General features: G+C 41.7%; 2 protein-coding genes across 2 annotated transcripts in view; one reads left to right on the forward strand and one right to left on the reverse strand.

The window, feature by feature from the left end:
• The window catches only part of LOC111572229 (cadherin-6-like), an 87,071-nt gene that overhangs the window by 4,203 nt on the left and 59,869 nt on the right, over nt 1–22,999 (reverse strand). The gene's annotated exons all lie outside the window — the stretch shown is intronic.
• angpt2b (angiopoietin 2b) lies at nt 51–22,574 on the forward strand. The gene is made up of 9 exons (XM_023275788.3): nt 51–945; nt 6,184–6,339; nt 7,051–7,172; nt 9,199–9,431; nt 9,742–9,866; nt 12,750–12,851; nt 18,160–18,326; nt 21,082–21,212; nt 21,452–22,574. The coding sequence occupies exons 1-9, from the start codon at nt 634–636 to the stop codon at nt 21,610–21,612; spliced, it is 1,509 nt and encodes a 502-aa protein (XP_023131556.2). The 5' UTR covers nt 51–633; the 3' UTR covers nt 21,613–22,574.

Genomic DNA, 22,999 nt, shown 5'->3' on the forward strand with positions numbered 1-22,999 from the left:
GTGTGTGTGTGTTTGTAGAGAGACACGCCACTCTCTCTCTCTCTCTCTCTCTCTCTCTCTCTCTCTCTGTACTTTAAGAGCTTTACCGCTTCAGCCAACATCCTGAAGCAGGCCACTCTCCACTCCACCCCTGCTTTCCCCTCTCCTCCAGACCAACGCATGGACTCCAACAGCTTGAAAAGACGACAGTGAGGAAAGCAACTTTTCAGAAGAGAGAGATAGATGGTGGGAGGGAAGTCTGCTGTTGGCTTCCTGGGCTGAGCTGCATGCGTTAGAGTGTTGGAGTTACAATAGGAAACAATCCCCTTTTTCCTGTGTGCGTGTTTTCTATCCGCCCTGACGAACAACAGCGGGAGCACGAACTGGGCAGAAGAAGACTTCTGGATGCAGCACCAAAGAGGAAGACCAGCCAAAAGAGGGGAAGTGGAAGTGATAAAACAGAAACTGGATCTGCAGGAGTTGGACTGAGAAGCCAGGAGGAAGTCTTGAGGGACGTTTAAGCAAAGGGGCAGAAAAAGATCCAGAGGACGAAAGGTGAATTTCCCCTGATCCACTTGTCAGTTCAGCCAGGTGGTGCAAGCCTCCGTCTTCCCCTCTCCTCCCTCCCTCCCCTTTCCCTCTTTTTCCCCTGACATGGGCCGTCTGCCGGCCCTGACCCTTGCCTACCTGGCCTACCTGCTGGCCACCGCGACCGGCTCTGAGCGCCAACAGCACCGTGTGCAGCACGGCCCCTGCAGCTACACCTTCATCCTCCCTGAGGTGGAGCACTGCCATCCCTTAAAGGATTTCCAGGTCACCAATACCCTCCAGAGGGACTCCCCACCTGAGGGTGATACGAGCCAATCCAAGCAAAGCAAGGCCCCGAAGGAGAGGTCTGCCTGGCAGGAAAGGAAGCTGGAGAGTCTGGAGAATGCCATGGAGAATAACACTCAGTGGCTGCAGAAGGTAAGGTCTCTGAACTGCTGATGAAACCGGCCTCTTCCTCCTGTCACACTCTCTTTATCTTGTCCTTTTTCACATCACACGTTTGCCTGCAGAGCTTCAAACAAAATGCTGCAAAACAAAGACGGGATGTCTGCGGAGTATACTACCCAATAACATCTGTTGACAAGCCTTCATTATTGATAAGTTCAATGCTTAGCTGGAATTTCCGTTGATGCTTACTGTATGCATTTCTGGCTCCATGTCAAAGCCTGGTGTATGAGTGTACGTCTGTGCGTAAGACCACTGGGATGTCAGAACTCCCTGTTGCATGCAAGAGGAGAAACACAAGATGAAAAAAGTTTGCTAATATCAGGTCATGCCAAATGTGTCTCACACAGTTAAACCTACTAAAACAGTGTTTTTCCCCCCACAGGCAACAAGTACACAGAAACTTCTCTCTTGACTCATGCTCAGTTTACATTAAAAAAAAAAAAATCTTGTTTGCTCAATAAAAAAAAAATAAATAAAGTTTATCTGCGAGAGGCACATTTCAGCATGTCTCTTCACTGGACAGTTCAGCCTTTGTAGTTGCATTTAGGCTGGATTATGAGTGACTAAAATGAAAAGATGCGATTAAAAGTGGCTTCACAATGGCGTTTCTATTGCTAAGGTCATCTGGGCACAGAATTAGTGTTGGGCCATTGTCTAGGACAGACTGACTGACACGTCAACCCTCTCCACCCGTCTCTCTATTCTTGTCTGCTTCGCTCACAGAATATTTATGCTATACACTAATCCTCGGGCTGATTATAAGCGTTTGTGTCGAGTGTTTAGATTGGCCGACTGAGAGCAAACACGCTGATTATATTTCAGGATTGGAAAATGGGGTATTATGAATGCCAAAGCTCTTCCTGTGCTCCTGTCACTTCACACTCTCTTTCACACACACACTCACACACTTTCAGCACAAATTCTTCTCTTTTTTGGGTTCTCTCCTTCCCTTCCCTGCTGACAGCTCTTCTTTATCCATCTCCGTCATTTCTATCTGCACCGTTCTGCACCTCTGGGATGATGAATGTGTCTTATCGACCATAACATCTCAGAATCATTGTCTATCCTGCTCACGCTCACCTGACACGTAGTCAGAAAGTCACATATGAAAACACACACTTGTCTCCCCTGTGTGCACTCTATCTGATGCTCGCTCAGTGTATGAACAAGAGGCCTTGCTTCCATGGGAAGCATCCCATGAGGCCATGCTATGCGTGTATTCGGGCGTTTGAGAGATGGAGAGAAAGAAACAGTGAGAGAGTGCACACTCTTTTCCTCATGTATGCTATTCATGTATACACTCTTGAAAGCTAAATTGTAGAATACAAATCATCACACACTGCCCTCTTCTTTTTCTGTGCAGTGTGTAGCCTCTCACCTTCACTTTCTCCATTAGAGATGAGACGTGCTTAAATCCCCCACCCCCTGTTTGAAATCCCCCCCACATCTAGAGAAAAAGCTCCGCTGACACATACCTTGCTCTCTTGCCAGCTTCCTCCACAAAGCGTCTGGAATGAACACAAAGATCCAACCTTTCAACAAGTAACCCCCACCAGGCCGAAGTGATGCATAAATGATCGCACTGTAGGTGGTATTTCCACATAAACACAGCGTGACCCCAGAGAGCCTCTTTTAGATATGCGCTAGGGGAACCTGGCCCTTGACCCCAGATGGCAAAGCCCCTTTCAGCGCCTTGTGGAGCTCATTAGGCCTATCTGCATACGGTTGGAGAGAACTTGGTGATATGCTTGTGGAAGAGCTCCAGGCATGTGTGTGTGTGTGTGTGTGTGTGTGTGTGTGTGTCGGTGTTTCTGTGAAACTTTGTACGATCTCACTCAAAGCTCCCCGGGGACAGTACAACCCTCTCTGTGAGCTTTCCCCTCGAACCCCCTTGAAAGAGAAAACACACACCCACACATCTAGAATTAGGAGCGCACACACTAATCCACCATGTTCCTCAGAGGAATCCTCAAGTGGACCAGTGCAACAGGACTGTATTAATGCTCCAAATTCCTTCTTTGGTGTTTCCACGAAGAAAATACTGTTTGTTTTCTTTTGGGCTAACCCCCAACATCACCCCCCATCTAGTCCCCTTCGCCTTCTGTGGCCCTGAGGGGCGGACGAAAGGGATGTGAGCGTGCTTTTCTTAGTACTTTTAAGAGGCAGTGCGGATTATGCTAATGCAGAAATATTGCACAGAGATCAAGGTAGCTTGGCTACCCTTGGTGACCTGATTTTTTTGGGTTCTGCGAGATTTCATTAAACCAATACTAAAGTCAAAGTCAACCATACAACTCATTTTCTTTCCCAAACATTCACTCATTCCTCCATCTAAACGACGGGCTTTGATTTCAAAACATCTTCAAGCACTTATCAAAATTACAGCAAAGCATATTTTCTTACTTTAATACCTATAATGGCAACTAGCTTTGTAGATAGTTTTGATTTTATTTTGTCACAGTTTTTTTGTAGTACAAAAGATTTGAACCGAATTTTCTTTGCCGTGATTACAGCAATAAAAAATGACATTGAAACAAGCCTAAAAACCCGTGTCTATACAAGCTTCTCTTTACGTCTGTACTTAGGTAGTGTTCTGAGCTAAACTGTTAATGCAGTGTCCACATCTTAACACACTGATGTTCAGAAGGTATAAAGTTTACTCTGTTCATTATCATAGTTTTGCATCTAAGTATGCTGACAATGGCAAAATTGCTCTAAACACAAAGTCCATCTAAGAGTAATGGGTATGGCATTAGTGTGGTCATAAACCAAAGCATTAGACAAAGTGAAATTTTGATTTGATGGTGGAACCCTATGAAAAGAAAATGGATGACTGAGGGTATTACTGTTCCTCCTGAAGGCCACATGAATGCCCACATTAAATATAAAAGCAATTGATCCAGTAATATGTCCTGAGTCAACACTACAAAGAGTAATCTCATAGAGCCACTAGAGGAAAAGTGATATCTTTATCAAGATAAATCCTCAAAATAATATAAATAATAAAAAAAAAATTAAATAGTACAAAATATGATGCTATTCCGTTAAGTAGATGCTAAGATACTTCATCAGATATCCCTACTTTTGATAAAATATAACACACTTTTGAGTGTCCTAAAGGACCATGAAAATGTCATGATAAATCCTCCACTTGTTTTAAGATATTTCAGTTCAGACGAATCGACAGTGACAACTCTAGATGATAAAAAGAAAATAAAAGAAAATATGTCACGGTTGTATCCCTCCGAACAGAGTGTCAAGCATGGACACACTCTTCAGTGGAAGTAGTTCCACTGAAAGTAGTCCACAGTGAGATCTATTGAGAGTAATCATCTCTGGAAAGAGATTCTGTCCTTGATTTTTTTTCTTTACATTTTACTGTGCGGAGGGGAGCACACACACAATTTCACTTTCATTCATTGTACTGGGGTAGACACAGAAATACAAATAGAACCAGAGCTACTCTTGTCGTTAAACAGCATGAAGCAAACAGCAGCAACAGAAAAAATACTGCATGTTTCTTTGAAGCCCTTAAGGTCAAGAATACATTTTCTGGATTTCCACAGTGTTGCAGTGGCACATCCATCACTTTACTATTTGAATCGTAATCATACGCATCCTGATGTGCCTCCGTCCATCATTATCATTTGCCAGAACACCCAGCAGATATGTTTGCCCTGTCCTCTGTAATTGTAACTGAGAACAAATGTGTCTATTGGCTCAATAATTAAGATATCAAGTGATAAAACTCCTATGATTTCTCAGCACTGATCCCTCCTCAGTCCCTCTTAGACACAATAAAACAGAATTATGTTACATCCCAAAAGTGATTTATCTGGCTGCATACTGCAGCATGTGACAAAGCTACAATTAATGCAATTGGCAGGGGGAGATGGAGTATATCAAGGCCTCTGGATTGAGCTCCAGCACAAAGGCTGTAATACGAAGACTTCGGACATGCGGCTGATAGCAGCTTGAATGCGTAAGGCTGATTATGATGCAGGGATCTTTGGTTCTTCCTTTGGAGTTGGCTTTAATCCGCTTAGTAATCTCTTCATAACCTTCGTTATGGAAGGATTTTTTTTTTCTGCAGTCTCAGTTCGTCCAAAAGTAGCAAAATATGAGAGATGGATTTGTGGAGCAAGCAGGAAGAATCGGGACACTTTAAAAGAGGCGGTCGGGGAGAAAGTTCAAGAGGATCTGAGAGACAAAGAAAAAGATTACTGGGAGGCAAACAATTTAATTGCAGATTCATCTCTATTAGCCCACTTGGATGAATTTTTTTTTTTTAGACTTCATAAAAAAATAGAAAAAGACACCCTGCCTCTTCTGTGGCAATGTATTATCATAACCCCATTTCTCTCTGAAATGTTTACTTTTGTCGAAGACAATAACAAAACCAACAACTGTCGTCTGATATGAATTCTCTTCGATTTTTGCGGATAGCCTCTCATTAGCTGGATAATTTTGAGTGCTTTCTCCTGAGAGACTTCATTTTCCAGTTGTGTGGTTTAATGAGTAAAGTCTCTTCAGAAAAGGCATAAATATTAATGTTCTCCGGTTCAATATTCTGTTTTGCTTTATCGCAAAAGGCGCAGACCATTGCCCATTAAACGTCAAACTAAATTCTCCCGTTTACAGCAGGAAAAGTGGAATTTGACTTCCAGATGCCGTTTGCTCAAACAGACCACATTAATAAGAGAATCTATTTATTGAAGCAAGATGGATGCCATCCTATTTTTACTCCTGATATGATGGGTTTTTGCCCGTGCTTCTTTTTCTGGGTCTGTGATTGATTACAGTGTGCGGGCGACGATCCCTGAAGTCCTGCACATGAATATCATGATGTCAAACTCGCGGTATATACTTTCACTGCTCTCTCTGAACACCCACTGAAATGCCTATATATTTCACCATTTTATTAATGTACGGGGTCACTGTTTGCCTGAGGTAGACCTGCAGATGGGTGGATAGATTGGTGGCGGGACACTGAAAGTGCCTAGGGGAAGCTAAATTCCACGACTTCATCACAGTGGCTGAGAAGATTGAGGCGAAGAAGACAGATCACTTGAACGTTGCCTCTTTCACACTGCATGAAGCTGTCAGCCAACGTATAGGGACACAGGCTGCTAAAATATGATTATCACCACAACAGAGGTAGGAAATCTGACATGCTGGACAAAAACTCCCTGCTTGTTCTCCCTCCAGCTGGAGAACTTCATCCAGGAGAATGTGCGCTCTGGGATGGAGGAAATAAAGAGAACGGCGGTGCACACTCAGACAGCTGCCATGCTGGAGATGGGAACCAACCTGCTCAGCCAATCTGCAGAGCAGACTCGCAAACTGACAGACGTCGAGACACAGGTGAGCCGAACAGGAAGTATCCGAGCACACCTGGGGTAACTTGTGCACAGCCAATCCAAATGAACAACTGCGGTGTCACACCAATGCAAAAACAAATGATATCGCTTGCAAAATACTTGGTGAATAGCTAATTAAACGCAAATCAGATGTTTCCTGTTGAGAAGCCATGCCCAAAGGTGGCGGTAAACGCTTTCAAACACCTGGTATTCGGTTCTGCAGGCTCTGATTGAAACAATGAGCCGAGCTTGGCGTCTGACGACAAGCCAATTAAAACATGAAGCTCAGTAGCACAACACAGATGTGTCTTCAATCATGCCACAGAGTTTGTTATTACAGATTGAGCTGTTTTGGTCCTCGTGCTTACTTTTTCTCTTATCAAAGTCGATATGAAAATGGCGAACCTGTACAAATATCCGAGCGCCTTTGTTCAAGCTTTGTGTTTCATGTGCAGCTTCAAAAACATGTCACAGGTGTGTATGAGATCATTCTCGCTCAAATTTTGATTATAAGATCAAAGAATTCAAATTATCAGCTTTGTGATGTGTTTTGCGACACTGTTTATCCCCAAGGGTCCTTTCTATGAATTCCTCTTGCGGGCGCCTCCTTTTATTTTATCCTCTCACATCACTCTCATCAATCCTTTACCTTTTTCCTTATACCATGCAACACTGAGAGAGTTATTCTTTTTTTTTTCTTTTCATCAATCTGTAGGTGTTAAACCAGACAAGTCGCCTGGAGATCCAGCTGCTGGAGTACTCGCTCTTCACCAACCGGCTGGAGAAACATATTCTCCTGCAGACTCAGGAGATCTCACGCCTCAGTGATAAAAACAGGTGAGCACACACACCCTTTGGAAAACTATTCAGTCAAGAACATTTTTGAGCACTGAAAGACTTTTCTTGAGTGCTGTATCATTATTTTTGGATCTATTATGTTAATTTAAATGCTAGTACAGCAAGTTACGGTAAAGATGATTTACATGGTCAGATTTGGAGAACGTATAATTGGGTTCTGTAGTCACTGCTGTGGTTGCTTTTACTCTTCACTTCTCGGGAATCTCTTCTTTGTCTAAATCTGTGCCTTCTATAATGCTGTTTTTGTTAGTAAAACTGTGCTATTTTATTTGCCTGCTTTGCTTTTTGCTTTTATTGACTAATGAAATGAGCTGGTGTGACCACTGTGGGAAACATAAAATGCATCTCCTGCTTTTGCACCACAGAATGCTTTCTCAGGAAAAAGCCACTTCACACTGGGTGGCAGAACATAAAGGTCCTCCAAAGTGTAACATAGTGTGTATATGTACATGCATGAAACTGCAAAAGAATATGTTGAACACTTCCAACAAACAGGGTACTTAATGACTATATAATGCGTATTGTATGAGCGTGTGTGTGTTTGCCAGTGAATGGGCAGTGCGTGTTAGGAGGGGTTTCCCATTCTTCTCTCTAGGAACAGAGGGTCAAGTAAGGGCCAGGGACGGGTTAAGGACTGGGCTCTGCCCGGTGTGAAAGGGAGCCAGTGTTGGCTATCTTTGCATCTGGTTGTTTATCATTCCATCCATTTGTAGCAAGTGTAGACCGAGGGAGGACACGGTGCCCCGGCAGCAACACCTGCTACACATCTGGCTGTGCTTGGCTCCGCTTTGCCCTTTTAGCCCTCGTCCTTCAAGTCGTTGACGTGACTCTGACATGTAAATAAATGAATACATCTTGACGAGGGTAAACCCAATGACGGGATGCAAGATATTAGGAATGCAACAGCAAGTTTGCAGCCAGGCGACTGTGGAATAAGAGGGAAATTAGGGTTGTCGGTGGCTGCTGAGCCTTTAGGGCATGGAGCCAGTTTTTGAACTGCTGCCTAGCTAGAAAGGGCAGAGAGACATATTTGTTTTCATAGGCATTACATGTAAAATACTATTTCCAGGAAGTGCACCAAGAGAAAGAAAGAGAGCAGACTAATAGAAGTATACTGAATAATTGCAATAATAATAAATAGCACAATATCGTAAGCATGGCAATTAATTGGCCCTAGATGCAATGTGATAAAAAATGCCATATTTGTTCTCTCAACTCCCCTAGCTGTTCAATCATGACTGAGCTGGTTTGATGCCATGCACTGCACTTTGCCTGTCCCTTAAAGTAAAATACGCACAACGCAAAACATTATGTTAGTTTCTCTTTTTTCACTTTCATTGAGTGTTTCCCCCACGAAGCTAATATGAAATGGAAGTGATCTAAGAAATGATTTGGATCGATCCCACTCTCTCTCTCCAGGCCACATGCTCAACCGCTGCCAACAGCGTAAGATTGGGGATCCATCTTTGAGTGTTGTGGCTGCTTGTGCATCAAGCTCAGAAGTAGCTTGTTCAGTCTGGGTGGCTGGATTGTTTCAATAAATAACTGCTGCAGAGTCGTTAGTCAAAGCCATAAAGATCAAGCTGCAGGAATTTATGATCTTCATTTGGAGGTGGGGGTGTGCCACTTGTGCAGACACAAAGACACACACGCGCACACACACACCCTGTCAAGTTGTTGCCTCGTGGCTGTGATCGAGCAGCTTGGCATGCAGGGCCATCTGTGAGCGCTGCTGTGGTACAGGTGTTTATACGATGTTAGCCCAGTGAGACTGTTGCGCCGATGTCTATTAGTCATCCTCATGTAAATGAGCAAGTTTGTGCAATCTCCACTGTGAAAGGTAAATGCTGAATGGATGGATTCTGCACCTGTGGCCAGTTTTTTAAATATTCTCCTCCTTATAGTGATACAGTATCATGCCTTCGGGTTTTTTTTTTTCCTTTTCCAGTCCAGTGCAGTGTAAAGAAGAGAAAATGAATCTTAGCTTCTTTTTTTTCTTTCACAGTTTTTTGGAACAGAGGCTCTTAGCGCTGGAGGCTCGGTATGGGAAGGAGCTTCAGAGTTTGCAGGGTGAAAAGCAACAGCTTCAAGAGGTTCTGGAGAGGCAAAGTCGACTGGTCAGTCAGCTTCAGGGTGAACTGGGCAGCTCGACGCTCAACAGCACTCTGCTGCAGAGACAGCAGGCTGTGCTCACAGACACAGTGCAGCAGCTGCTTTCCATGGTTAATCACTGCAATGGTAAGGCTGAGTGAGTTTCAATCAGGAAATTGTACTGTAAACATCATTTATTTTAAACAAAAGATTACATAAGAGAGGGACACTAAGAAGAAACACCAGTATATTAACATAAAGGTGTTCTACAAAAACACATAACCCAGAGCAGCTTGTAATTCAAATCACAAACACACTACGTACATGTTTACCCTGCGGACACCACACGCTTAAACCAGAGCTTAACACTGCAAGAGAACTCACATATGGGTTTGGGATTTGTGTGCAAAACCCGTAAGGTTGCCATCTGTAAACACATGCTTACATGTTTCTGCAGAAATCTCCAATATGCCCAAGGAGGAGCCACTTAGTTTCAGAGACTGTGCGGAGATCCTGCGATCTGGAGCGAAGCAGAGCGGAATATACAGCATACGCCTGCACAACTCCACGCAGACTGTCAAGGTAGTAAGGCTTTAAAGGCCACTGGCCTTTTCTTGCAAATATCACCTAACTGACTATGACATTAAACATTTTTTTGTCCATTTGTCTCACAGTATTTAACTGTACAGTCATTTTCACTTGTATTAACTTTACAGGCTTTTCCCAGCCTGTGTAAAATCTCACACATACACTGCATAATGAAAGTCAGCAGGCTTATCATTATTTTCTGTACCACTATAAATACTGGGAAGACAAACTAGTCTGATGTCATGCTAATTTGCTGGGGCTTTCGTATAGAGGTTGATGGTGGTGCCGTGCTGTGTTACGGAGAGCTAAAATAATAAACAACAGGAGCATTGTGCCCTGCAGGCTTCATGGTGAGTGAGTGTGTGCTGCTGAATGCAGAGTCGGAGAAGCCTGGGAGGTACCTCCACTGATCTGAAGTAGCTGGCCCTTGCCAGCTCAACCATGGCAGCCACCAGCAGGCTATCCTTTCTTTGAATCACATCTGGCCTTCCTGGCTAGGACCTTCACACTCAGAGCTTAGCAGGGAGAAAAAAAAGAAAGCGCACAGTGAAACAATTTTTTTTTGTTGTTGTTTGTTATTCATTACTTTCAGTCTAGTTTGCTGTTGGCACATTTTCTGACTGCCTCTGTTTTCCCCGTGTTCTTCCTCTTCATTTCCTGTGGGCACGGCGGCCAGGTGTTAGGCAGCGATGCCATGTGTTTCCTGCCAACTGGGGCCAATGTACATTTCCACTGATACAAGTTAGTGCTCCCCAAATCATTGCTGCTTTCAATCTATGCCATCTAAATCCAATGTGGCTGGCGAGCTGGGTGGCTGTATAAAAGTGGGGCAGATACAAATTGCCCTATTTTCAAAGCAGAGAGCCGCCTGTCTCGGTTGGACCTCAGACAAAAGGCACACACGTGTGCACATGATGCAGAATACTGGCTATATGAGACAGTTATCTTTCCATCTGTCCATTTGTGTAACTTGAAATCACCAAGGTTATGAATAATGATGATGATTACACTCCAAATAATTCATAGTCAGGATCAGGATATGTCTTTCACAACTCTGGTATGCATACTTTCTAGAGCTACATAAGCACAGGGCTTATAAAGTTAAACACATTAGTGGTTTCCTGTAAACACACATTGTGTAATTTATTTTATCCCCAGATAGTCCCTTGAAAACAGCAGCTGTGGCATTGTCTGTTTTTCAAAATCGTAATAATACTTAAATTGTTTGCATTTATTTGTAATGGATTTGGCCCTACAATGCCTCCTTCTTGACCAACAAGTGAATTTGGAGTATTAAATATGAATCTGGTCTAAATCAAAGTAACGACCACGTTTGGGAATCGGCTTTAACTGAGAATTCTACTTCAAGCGGCTGCTTTTGTATTCAGTGTGATGCATTTAAGGCCAGAACATTGGCGTAATGTGCCAGAGGATAATCGCAGCATATTGCCAGTCTGCTCTGTTTTTCGGGGTGAAAGAACTGAATGCCTTTTGACCTTGATTTAGCTTTTCTATTCTGGGAAAGTGCTGAAAACTCTCATTTCATTTCTATCGGAAAATAGCCAGTTGAGATGTGGAAAGAGAGTCCTTTGGATTCTGACAGCATATCGGCATCTATGCAGCACGACTCTGTTTGGGCGATAATATTAAAGCAACCGGCCAGGAAAATCTATTTTGTTTCATCAGTAATTATCCATGTTCCAGGTTGTAAAGGTTGTGTCAGTGACAAATCTGAGGTGACAACATTGGATAGAGATTCAAAAATAGTGTCAAAGGAAACTGACAAAGGCCAACTGCTTAGCCTTGAGGTATGCTGAATACATCTGTTGAATTAAGAAGGATCTCACTAACATACAGCATCTAATCTTACCACCCACGGGACAAACATACACACTTATTGAATCACCGTACCTAAAGGAGGCTGGAATATGTCCACTTAAACACCTTGAATATCTAAAATAAGTCCCTCAACAAGTCTAGATTTCAAAATCTGTCACTAGGTGAATTAGTACAATTCCTTCCTATTTGTTCTCCCAAACAAATCCACACATGGTGAAATGTGCAGCCAAGTAAGAAAGAAAACAGTCCGTGTAACCAAAACCTCAGAAGCCTCCTCCTCAACCCCCACTAAAGGGATAAGAGAACATGCTCAGATGTTAGTTTTTCCTTCCCACCTGGGTCATATCATTGCGTGACACCCTGAAATGTAGGGTTCTCCCCATGTTTCTGAGGCTTTCAAGGCATCCTTCAAATAACAGGAGGACTGCAACGTGTTTTATTTCTTAGTGTCATTTCTTGCCACTTTATTCTCCATTTTCCTCTTGTACACCGCTCTGGTTCTGGAAGGTGAAAGGTTTTGAAACTAATCCCTGTTTACTCATACATACAGTCTGGTTTCAATGTCTCTTCAGTTCTCCTCAGAACTACAGAGTATTTTAGTCTCTTTCAGCTGATTGCTTTGGTTTTACAGTTTAGTTCCACTGCCTTCTGACAACCTCATTTCCAGGCACAGAGGACTGATGTGTTCAGTGAAAAAGTGTATCCTCTCTGTGCTGCCTGCCCAACAACAGTTAGCAACAGCCCTGTTAACACAGTGGAACATTTAGCTGCGAAAGAGCTAGATTGTTCTCTGGTGGAGAAACATACTGGCTTCACATTCACAAGGTGGCTTCAAATCAGGTTCTATTCTCTTCTGAATAAAGCAAAATTATTGAGGCACATGCATGTGGCACAAAGTAATAATATGTCAATCAACTCCTGTTGCTTAAAGGTTTTATATTTAAGATGAGAAAATATTATAAAATCCAACCAAGCATTCAACGCGTGAACAGGTTCTGATACGGAATAAAATCTTCTTGTATATGCATTTACTTGCAGGTGTTCTGTGACATGACGACCAGAGGTGGGGGTTGGACGGTGCTGCAGCATCGGAGAAACGGCTCTGTGGACTTCCATCGTGGGTGGAGGGACTACAAAACGGTGGGTTCTGCTTTGCACCACAATCAGCATAGGTCGTACGGATCAGTACTGCAGCACCGGACAGGAGGTTTCAATAATTATCCACGGGCGCTTTGGCAAGGAGAGGCGTGGGAGACAGGCTAGCCTGTGATCTCAGGTGACCTGCGATTGTTGCGTTTGGCCGCCCTCGTGTTCTCTACCACCCCCCATGTTATTGCACCTGCTCTCGCTCCCTCTCCCTGTCATACTCCCACACATCCACACACACAGTCATGCACAAACACACGCATGTCATGTACTCCAGTGCCTCACAGAGCACTAACTGTTTGTATCCAGCCTCAAGATCCCAGCAGCTTTCCTGCACAGGGATGTGTGCATGCTGATGAAAGGAACAACATTTCCCAATGTAATCCCCACAAAAACAAACTGGATGCAATACAGTCATGCACTAGAGACTGTGAAGTTGCTCCAGCGCTTTGGCCAGTTCAACACCTTTGTCTTTTTCCTTGCCACTGTCGCCTTTTGGCTTGCTCTGGGGGTCAGGCATATGGGTTCTGTAAAGCGTCTTGAGACAATTTGACTGTAATTGGCGCTATATAAATAAAATTGAATTGAACTGAATTTTATATAGTTCTGGAATTTAAATAATGCTTTTTTTTTTCAATCTCATCCTAAAGTTTTCTCAAAAGAAAACAATAATAACAATTGCACAATAGAAAAACAGAAAGAGAGAGAGAGAGAGAGAGAGAGAGAGAGAGAGAGAGAAAACAACAGCTCTGCTTTTTTGACTGTCAAATTACACAGAGAACAAATGAACGAGGCTGATTCGGATTTTTGATTGAACCGAGTAGCAATTTGTCTCTCACCCACACCAGCAAATCAATTGCTACAGCGAGGACTGGAAATAAACTGCAGAGAGGACTGTGACTGCAAACAGAGGGAGAAAGAGTGAGACCAAAAAAAAAAAAAAAAAAGAGCTTCAAAAACTCTTTCAAGGACAATATTTTTACAAGTGGATGATAAATATTTGGCTCCGGCTGGGGCGTGGGAGCACAGGGGCCCTGTAGATGACAGATAACGTATGTACTAAAATGCTTCAGTGCCCTGGTCCACACTCCATATTCTCAGAGATTGTGGTCAGAGTTGATCAAATGTTGCACTCAGGCCTGATGGTCAGATGAGAAATGCTCTATGGACTTTAATATATATTTGCTCTCACTTAAGACCAATAACGAGTGGAGAGTCTGGCAGCTGGACTAAGTGACTCAGAGTTTCACAAGGAGGAAATGTGTCCTTTGGTTAAAATGGATAATGAATTTAATACCTGCAGATTTAGATTTGGATTATTAACCATTCTGCACTGAAAAGGAGAGTAATGTCTTCTTGTTTATATGATTATTAACTGACAATGCATTCTTTGATTAATCTGGCCACTGTCTCTCATATTCCATAATGTCAAGCCAACAATTGTTGCATTGATCAGATTTTTAGTTTAAACGTCTTCAGTAAATGATAGTTTAATCATACACTTGGCTACATGCCTACATATTATCTGAGTTTTTACTTGGGAAAGTAATACTATTGGGTGAACCACTCTTGTAAGCTTTTATGACACAATCCCCAAGAAAATGCTGAATGATTCGTATCTGTGCTTCTAATTTGTAACTTAGATTACATAAATACAGATCAAGGTTATTCCTGGCTCAGAATCAGTCTTTGGGGACCAACTATGCACCACAGTTAGCATGATTGACTTGTGTACAGTAAAGGCAGCGAATCTGTTTCAACTGATTTGACTGATATCTAAACATTTTTCTTTAATTCTTGACTATTTGATAGACAGATATGGTCTATTGTGCTTGAGGAAATGAAATCCTCATTTATAACATATATGTTTTTTACATTTCTATTTGTTTTTTTATTCTTTTTTTGGTGCTGGCAATTTTCCTTAGGCGCTGGCTAAAGCTTGTTTGGTGAGTGCCAGGAATTCCTCTATGCAAGGAAACACCTTGCAGATACAAATCGCTCCTCATTTAGACATGAATCTCGAATCATTTGCTCTCTGCATTTGCTGATTTGCATTAATCAGCATGGGAGCAAAATAATGCATAAAAATAAATGGAAAATCACAATTGCATTTGAACAAAAAAGTCTAAATTGATGTGGAAATAAAATTAATACTAATACAAACTTATTAAAAGTGCTTTGACAGATATAAAATACAACCTAGAATGCCCAGAAGGCAAAAATAACGACACAAGGACAGGCAGTAAGGCCAAACAGAGCAAGAAAAACAAGACAATAAATGATTCAAAAATACTACTGCTGGTTCTTATAGGGTCACCATTTTAGAAGATGACATATGAGTTTCCAATTCCAGTATACATATTCAATTCACTCAGCATGTATTTGCAGGTTATGTCTTAGAAGTTATGAATGCTTACAAGATCCGTAAAACCCCATAGTGGTCTGCTACACTCCAACAGCATACACATATCAAAATGGAAGATTAAACTTAAAAAAAAAAAAAAAAACTATCTAGGGCAAATGTTTTTTGCAAAGCATCTTAAGTGGTTTTACACATCAGTTTTGTTTATTTAATAATGTGAAAACCCGTTAGAAAAAAAACGTTTTAATTGAAAATAACTAATGAAAGACTGAATATTTCCAGAAAAAAAAAATCTTGTTTAAAGACATAACTGAAATAGAGTGGGCTGTTAACCTTATAATGGATATTTTACATGCGAATGTAATTTATCAGTTTACAATAGTTTCTATAAATTAATTATTTATTGCCACGCTCTGATACATTTTCAAGTCAAATTTTATGCAAATGCATGCAAACTAAAATAACTACATTTCCTCAAGTGTGGTAATTTCCTTAGTGTATATTTTTTTTGCCACAATTTTTTTGTCTGATATGAACAATTTATTATTAGTATCTGCTGATACAGAGCCCCAATCTGATACCATTTTCCCTAAATAATACACAGTTCAAATTGATTAAAGTTATTCATGTAAATCCCATATGCTTGACAACTTCATAGCTCTGTAATGCATTAAGAGAAAAAAATGCATTTCTCCAATAAAAGAAGACATTAAAAAAAAAAAAAAAAAAAAAAAAATATATATATATATATATATATATATATATATATATATATATATATATATATATATATATATATATATATATATATATATATATATATATATGTGTGTGTGTATACACACACACACATCTGGAGCATCAGAAACTTTTCTTAAACTCTTTCTAAGATTCGCCTTAGGCTCCTCAGTACTCTTAGCTCCTGTAACTTACTCTGTCTTTGTGTCATTAGTTGCTCCCTTCTTCACAACCCTAAAACCAATCATTGCTTGTAATGTAAAATTAATATCTACTGGTGCGCCACAGACACCAAATTTCAAACTTTAAGTTACTGCAAAATACAGATTTCCCTCGAACTGGCAGTCTTAATTTGCATCATGTGAACTCAGGATGACATTTATTTAAATGTAAAAGTCCCACACTCTAGTCTTAACTGTGCCACTGAATATTTTAGTCAACTTTGAAGTTATCTTTTTTTATGTAGGAAACCAGGTCAAATTACAATAGTTACTGTATATAATTTACATCAAATTAATGGGAGTACAAGAATTCATTCCATTATTTCATGTAAAAGCATCATATTAAAGTTAAATCTACAAATATGCATTAAATACACTTTCTTGACGTGTGAACACAACATCAGTGGTGGGGTTATCGGGTGTTTCAGCATCAGACATTCTCACCCAGGCAACACAGCCATAGATCGATCAGACTCCAACTTAGATCTCAACAGCAGCCACCCATGAATCTGCCCTCTTAATTCAAAGCCACCTGGTGCTGTTCTCTGTGTCTTCAGCTGTGAACTGAACAGCCTTCTTCCTAAGTTGATAACTTTGATTTAAAGCTTCTACAGTGCACCTCTGTGGGTTCACAGAGGGACTTCCAGCCTCTGCCCTAGGACTTCTCTACCAGTTCCTGGTACTTTGCGTGTTTCTTTTCTTTAGATTCCTTCCTGGGCTCCACAGAGGGCACTCTGACTTCCAGCTGTCGTGGCCTCAGAGGTGATAATCATGTCTGATGTTCACATTTGAGTTGCTTGTCTAGACAGACCTCAGAGTCCTCGCACAGGAGGCCTCTTATTGCTTTTGACTGTAAGAGATATTTCTCTCCAGCTTTAACAAAGTAATAGGTTTCTTTGGGGAGATATGATGCTCCAGTGGCTATGTTCTGGTCTTAGTGCTAACAATAGCAGGCTTCCCCAGAGGTCTTTAGGGCAGCTGTTGAGATGTTCATAGGATCCTCTTTTATAGCAGAGAGAGAAGGACGATGTCTCGCTCATCAGATGATATCAGATGTCAATCCAAAGTGACAGCTCTCAGTCTCTCTTGCAGATGCTGAGCTTAATGGATGTGCACTTCCCATTCTGAGAGATCCAGCTGCTGCTCAGCGGTGAACTCCAGATCTAGAATTACTATTTGTTGGCTTTTGCACAACTGCTACAATGCACAACATTGGGAAATGAAATGCAGTCAGTAAATATGGTATCATTCACTGAGTGACGTCCTGTCTGGCATGCAATGATTTTATGATGGACAGTTGGGCACAGAGAGGTTGTAGTGATGATGTATGTTTAATTTTAGGCTGAAGGGAAATCTGCTCTCTTACTTAATCTTGCTTGTAGGTCCACACTTTGGTAAAGATCTGGAAACTCCAGATGGCAAGTCATCCGATTCTCATCTTTCCATACCATACTAGCCAAACCATTCCCTGCATGGAAGCATTTGTATTCATTATATTTCACTTGCATGTATCTTTAAGTAGCATACCCATAAACTTCCCCCTTAACATATATTCTTACCTATGTTTGTGTACAGTGTAGTGATCGTTGTTGTCATCCATTGTCAAAAATAAGGACTGCTGATGAGAATTTATGTTCAGGTTCAATTCCAAAGTACAAACAAACAGTGGATCAGTTACCAAAGCCAGCTGTTATTTTAGCTTTTATTTTATTTAAGTGTTGTGGGTCCAGATGGAGAATTGGTAGGATACTAAAGCAAATTAAAGTCTCTATTGAGTAGCCTCTAGCTTTGGGAATGGAGTGTTTCACTTCCTAAACTCAGTGGACTGTCATAGTCCATCAGAATGATAAATGTGACTTCTTAAATTGAGGTCCATTTTCATATTAACTCGAAAAATACTTGGCAGGTCGCTGGTAAAATCATCCCCCTTGTTAGGATATTTTCTCGTTCTATTGTTTCCTTGTCTTTGTGTGTAATCCAGGGCTTCGGAGAGCCGTCTGGGGAACACTGGCTGGGGAATGACATCATCCACAAGCTGACCAGCTCCCAGGAATACAGTCTGCATGTCCAGCTAAAAGACAGAGAGGGGAATGAAGCCTTCTCACATTATGATCGCTTCTACATAGACGGAGAGGAGAACAGCTACAGGTAAACTGGCAGCATGAAATATTCTTTAGCTTATGACTGAAAATGTATTTTGGCTCAGAGAGATCAAAATTATTAAATAATCCAGTTAACAAAAGTAATTAGTAAATGATAGCATGTGATATGACAGCATGCTAAAGTAAAATGCTTATTATCCACTCGGGTCTAGAATTGAATTCTTTCTTTCACTTTGTCAGAAATATGACACGAATAAGATTATAATGAAGGCGTTTTATTTCAAAATTCAATGTAAGTGTTTTATTAAGTGCTTTCTATTGTGAAAGGCATAATTGCAATGCAGTAACATCCTTTCAGTTGTTGCCTTCCCTCCGGGTGCATGGCTCACAGATTAGAAAACTGTTATCAGCGGTTCAAATTCCTCTCCATTTTCTCATTTTCTAAGCTTTCTTTTCCTCAAGTGCTTAAGTTAAGGCACCACTTGGACCATTTTTAAGTGCCATTCAAAATGATGAGCTAGGTGGAGGGCGCGCAGCCACTTTCATCTGCCACCATTTTTCTTTTCACATCACCACGGCTACTGCTGCCCCAGAAATTCCCCAAGGGGAGCCACATCCACTGGAATATAGCAAGAATGCTCGGCAATACCTGCCCCTGCCAGGAACTGACAACTCAAACAAAGCTCCCTGGTAACCCTGCAATCACTAACAAGATTATGCGTGGGTGTGCTGAAGCCATGTTTCCCCTCAAACAGACAGAAATAACAGATAAACCAAAATAGTTCAGGTTGGATTTCAAATAAGTTCACCGGAATTCACCCTTGTTTGGTCGAAGTTTATGGAGACTGATGCTCTGTGAGATGACAAATCATAATTGCATGTGGGTGGATGCTTCCAAGATCCCTAATAGTGCAGCAAATTGCATTTGCCTGAATTTCTTCCACATAATTAGCGTGATAAAACGGAATGTTTCACAGTTTTGCTGTAGGCTACACTGTGTGAGGCGAAGCACCTGAATGAATATAATCACCTCTGCTGCTTGCTACATCTGAGATCCTATTCGGTGTAACCAGTTCAATATGTACCAGCATCGCTAGCACACTGAAGATGCTGGCTTCTTCTGTGTGTTTATATTAAAACCCCCAAGCCGGATGTATGGTGCTGTGCAGCAAGTCAGCCAGAGCAATTCTTTTCCTCAGCTGCATCCAGTGCGATCCCTCGAGTAGCATGAAGGACTTCACCTAAAACTCAGTAACAAGATTCATACATTAATCATCGACATGACAAACCGCCTTCCCCTTTGAGGTAGCCAAGAATAGCTGTTCTTATAGTAAAGAGGGTAGTGGACATTCCTTTAATGTAACAGTATCTTTGTCGTTAAAGCATAAAATAACAATATAAAAAGACAGTCACCTTGAAAAAGGTTAACCTGTGGTTTGCGGTGTTGGTGGAACAGCTAAGTTTTTACATCTGGAACTCATGGCAGATGCAAATGTTTTGGGAAGCTAGAAGAGCTCCCAAAATCCTCCTTAGGCCGCTCTATTCCAGTAGGATATCCTGTAACCTGTGGTTACAATTTGGTCTAATTTGTCTCTAATTTGCTCCACATCACCACTCCATCATGAAAAGAAAAGTTAACTCGTCTAACAAAACATCCCCCTCATGTGTTATTCCACTCTGTCTTTGCTATTCCATCATTATTCCCGTCCCTGGCGCTGTCATTTCAGACTCCCCCCTCTGCCTCTCCCCCTCATGATGCGCTTGTGCTGGTCTGTGAACTTACAAATTCAAGAGGAGGATTCTTCATTTAGTCATCACAGGCGACGTGCCCCGGGGGTCACATAACTCAGGGGAGAGCACGGCACTAACTAGACAGAATGACAGGACAGAGGAGAGGCCAGACAGCAGGACTGACCCCCTCGTCCACTCGCTTCAAACCAGTGCCGACACACACATGGATGGACAAATAAATGCGGAAACACACCACACACACACTGTGCTGGGTCGCTGTACAAAAATAATTCAGCGAATCAATTTAACTTGGGCAGAGATTTCTTTCAGACTGGGTTGTTTCACAAAGCACAGCGTGGAGGAAAAATAATGACAAGTTCTTTAGCTTAGTTTTTTTTATTGATGTTTAGCAACAATGGGAACCTGGGTGAGGGAGTACCTTGTATTGTGCAAATACTGAAAAGGCTATGGTATCCTGCAGTGGTTTAAAAGCGTATATAGCTTTATATCTGTTGCTTTTTTCCTCTTTATTATATTAGTGGGAAAATGCATGCAGGGTTATATGAATTTAATTCTATAATAGATGTAGACTTTAATCCAAAAGTACACCCCTCAATGCAGCTTGTAAATGACAAGATGGAGCTACAGAGAAGAGGAGCATTGGATTATACCCATTTGAGATGCTGTTATTTGCTTGGTTTGTGAAAATTAAATTCTAAAAGCCAAATATGCCCACGGGCGCTGACAAATCAAACAAAGACTGAAAAATTAAAAGTGAACAGCAAAAAGCAGCATACATGCCCCTACCGAACTCATCCCTTTGCCATCCTGTGATATTAAGCAATCACAGGCCGGCTGGTTTCGTAAACATGCTTGTGTTGTGTTCAGTTTACCAAGATAACATTAGATGATTTTAGAAACTGTGAGCTTCAAACAGTTTTCAGGCAGTATCCACTCATTGCCATTTGCAGCTGCCAACACGTTGCCCAACGCAGCTTTAAATAATGAATGAAAGTGCCTGCGGCTGAGCTTTTCTCTCTCTCTCTCTCTCTCTCTTTTTTTCTACCAAGCCTTCATGCTGAGGGCTTCAGTGGCACAGCTGGAAAAACCAGCAGCCTCACCCACACTGGCAGCCAGTTCAGCACCAAGGACAGAGACAATGACCGCTGCACCTGCAAGTGTGCACAGCTCGCATCTGGAGGTGCGCTCATCTCCCCCCACCCCCCATCCCAATCTGTCTTTCCTTATAACCCATCTTGTTAAACATTTCTATCCTCCTCCTTGTAAATGTCCCGAAGTGCATTTCATTTCCCCTCTGCACCAATATAAAGTTACTGCTGACTTACAGCTGTACATTTGGGTGTTACATTTCATGAGCTTGAATTCAATTAATTTTGACTTTTTCCTTGAACTCTCTCTGGCACGCTTCTTCCCCTGCAGGATGGTGGTTTGAGGCCTGCGGTCCCTCCAACCTGAATGGCATATATTACCCCGCGTCATCCAATGTGGTTCGTTACAATGGTATCAAGTGGTACTACTGGAAGGGTCCAAATCTGATGGCTACCATGACGACGATGATGATCCGTCCAGCTAACTTCTGACGGCGCGGCTCACCCTTGATGTCATCATAGACAAATGTAATGAGCAATATCCAGGAAGAGATGTACTTTGGGAGCAATCTCGAAGCAGACTGTGGTGGTTTCAGCCTCTGGATATCCTGCTTTAGCAATTGCCCGAGGACATATGGAGACCCTCAGCAAATGACTGTGGTTTCAGTGAATTCCTGAGTGAGGAATTCCATGAACCAAATCTATTCATGAAGGTACCCAGGCTATGTCTTAATAAGGATTGTTCAGCCGTGAGAGGCAGAAGATGAAGGGAGCTTTGCTGCAGACAAAATATTACAAATCAAATCATGCAATTACCAAAGCAGTTACTCAACCCAAAATACATGAATTAAACTTCAGAAACTGTATCGCAAGAACTGTTTTAATATTAAGAGTCTGTTGTGCGCTTCTTCATTTGCTGTGAAATACTTTTCAGGCAACATATCTAAGCTGAAAACATGCTCGAACAGCCATTAGCCTTCAGGAAAGGCAACAAATTAAAAGAAAATATGCTTTTAAAGTTATTTAATTTCACACTGACTGCTTTATCGACTTGGATTTTGGCATTTGATATGTTTACTTGTTTGTTTAAAAGTGTAGCGCAGTCCACACCCAATACAGCATAAGATAACCTGCACTTGCTTCAGTGGTTTACCATTGTTCATAAAACAACACCATAAACAACAGCAACAATAACCGACTTTGCCCTTTGCTGTATCATCCAAAGGGCTTTTCAAGATGAAATATCCCCAATTCTTTCCAGTCACACCTCTCATAAAACTTTATTTGTGAGATTTCACTCATAAAAGTACATCATGCACTCTCACTTGTGTGATTTACTTTCAGAAATGGAACATTTGTAATGCCATCTGGAAACAAAGCTGTAAATTCACTTCTGTCTTTGTTAAAACAATAAAATCATATATAGTGTTTGGTGCCTGTAACCCACAGTGCCAGGTGCGTGTCTCCATGTTAGCTTCGTAAACTTCTACAAACCACACATGCTGGGCTCAGAAACATTAGACAAGGACCGCCCTGCACCATTGATCTGATGAATCATCCAATAACACTGATCCCTGTGGTACCCATTAGAGAGCGGATGGGCTTCACCTCAGCAAACAGTCACCCGCATCCGCTGGTGTATCCTGAGGACGGCGGCCTGTGCTAAGTGGAAGATGATACCCAAGGATGTCGGCCAGCCGTATCAACACTGTCTGCTCATTCTTGAGCTTCATTTACTGAAGGACAGACAGAGAGAACACTTAAACATCTCATTTTCTTTGCCTAATGTGACTCCCAAATGTGATTCATTTCTGACAGTTGCAAATTAAATACAACTGCAAAAAATGAGACATTAAGCGTAATGAACTGTGAGCCAGAT

The sequence above is a fragment of the Amphiprion ocellaris genome, chromosome 15 (genome assembly GCF_022539595.1).
Source record: "Amphiprion ocellaris isolate individual 3 ecotype Okinawa chromosome 15, ASM2253959v1, whole genome shotgun sequence".
Lineage (NCBI taxonomy): Eukaryota > Metazoa > Chordata > Actinopteri > Pomacentridae > Amphiprion > Amphiprion ocellaris.

Excerpts from the sequence above, each read along its gene's own strand:
- angpt2b (XM_023275788.3), top strand. The coding sequence starts at position 634 with ATGGGCCGTCTGCCGGCCCTGACCCTTGCCTACCTGGCCTACCTGCTG. Across the intron at positions 9,867-12,749 it reads ACTCCACGCAGACTGTCAAG|GTGTTCTGTGACATGACGAC; the intron begins GTAGTAAGGCTT and ends ATTTACTTGCAG. Across the intron at positions 21,213-21,451 it reads TGCACAGCTCGCATCTGGAG|GATGGTGGTTTGAGGCCTGC; the intron begins GTGCGCTCATCT and ends CTTCCCCTGCAG.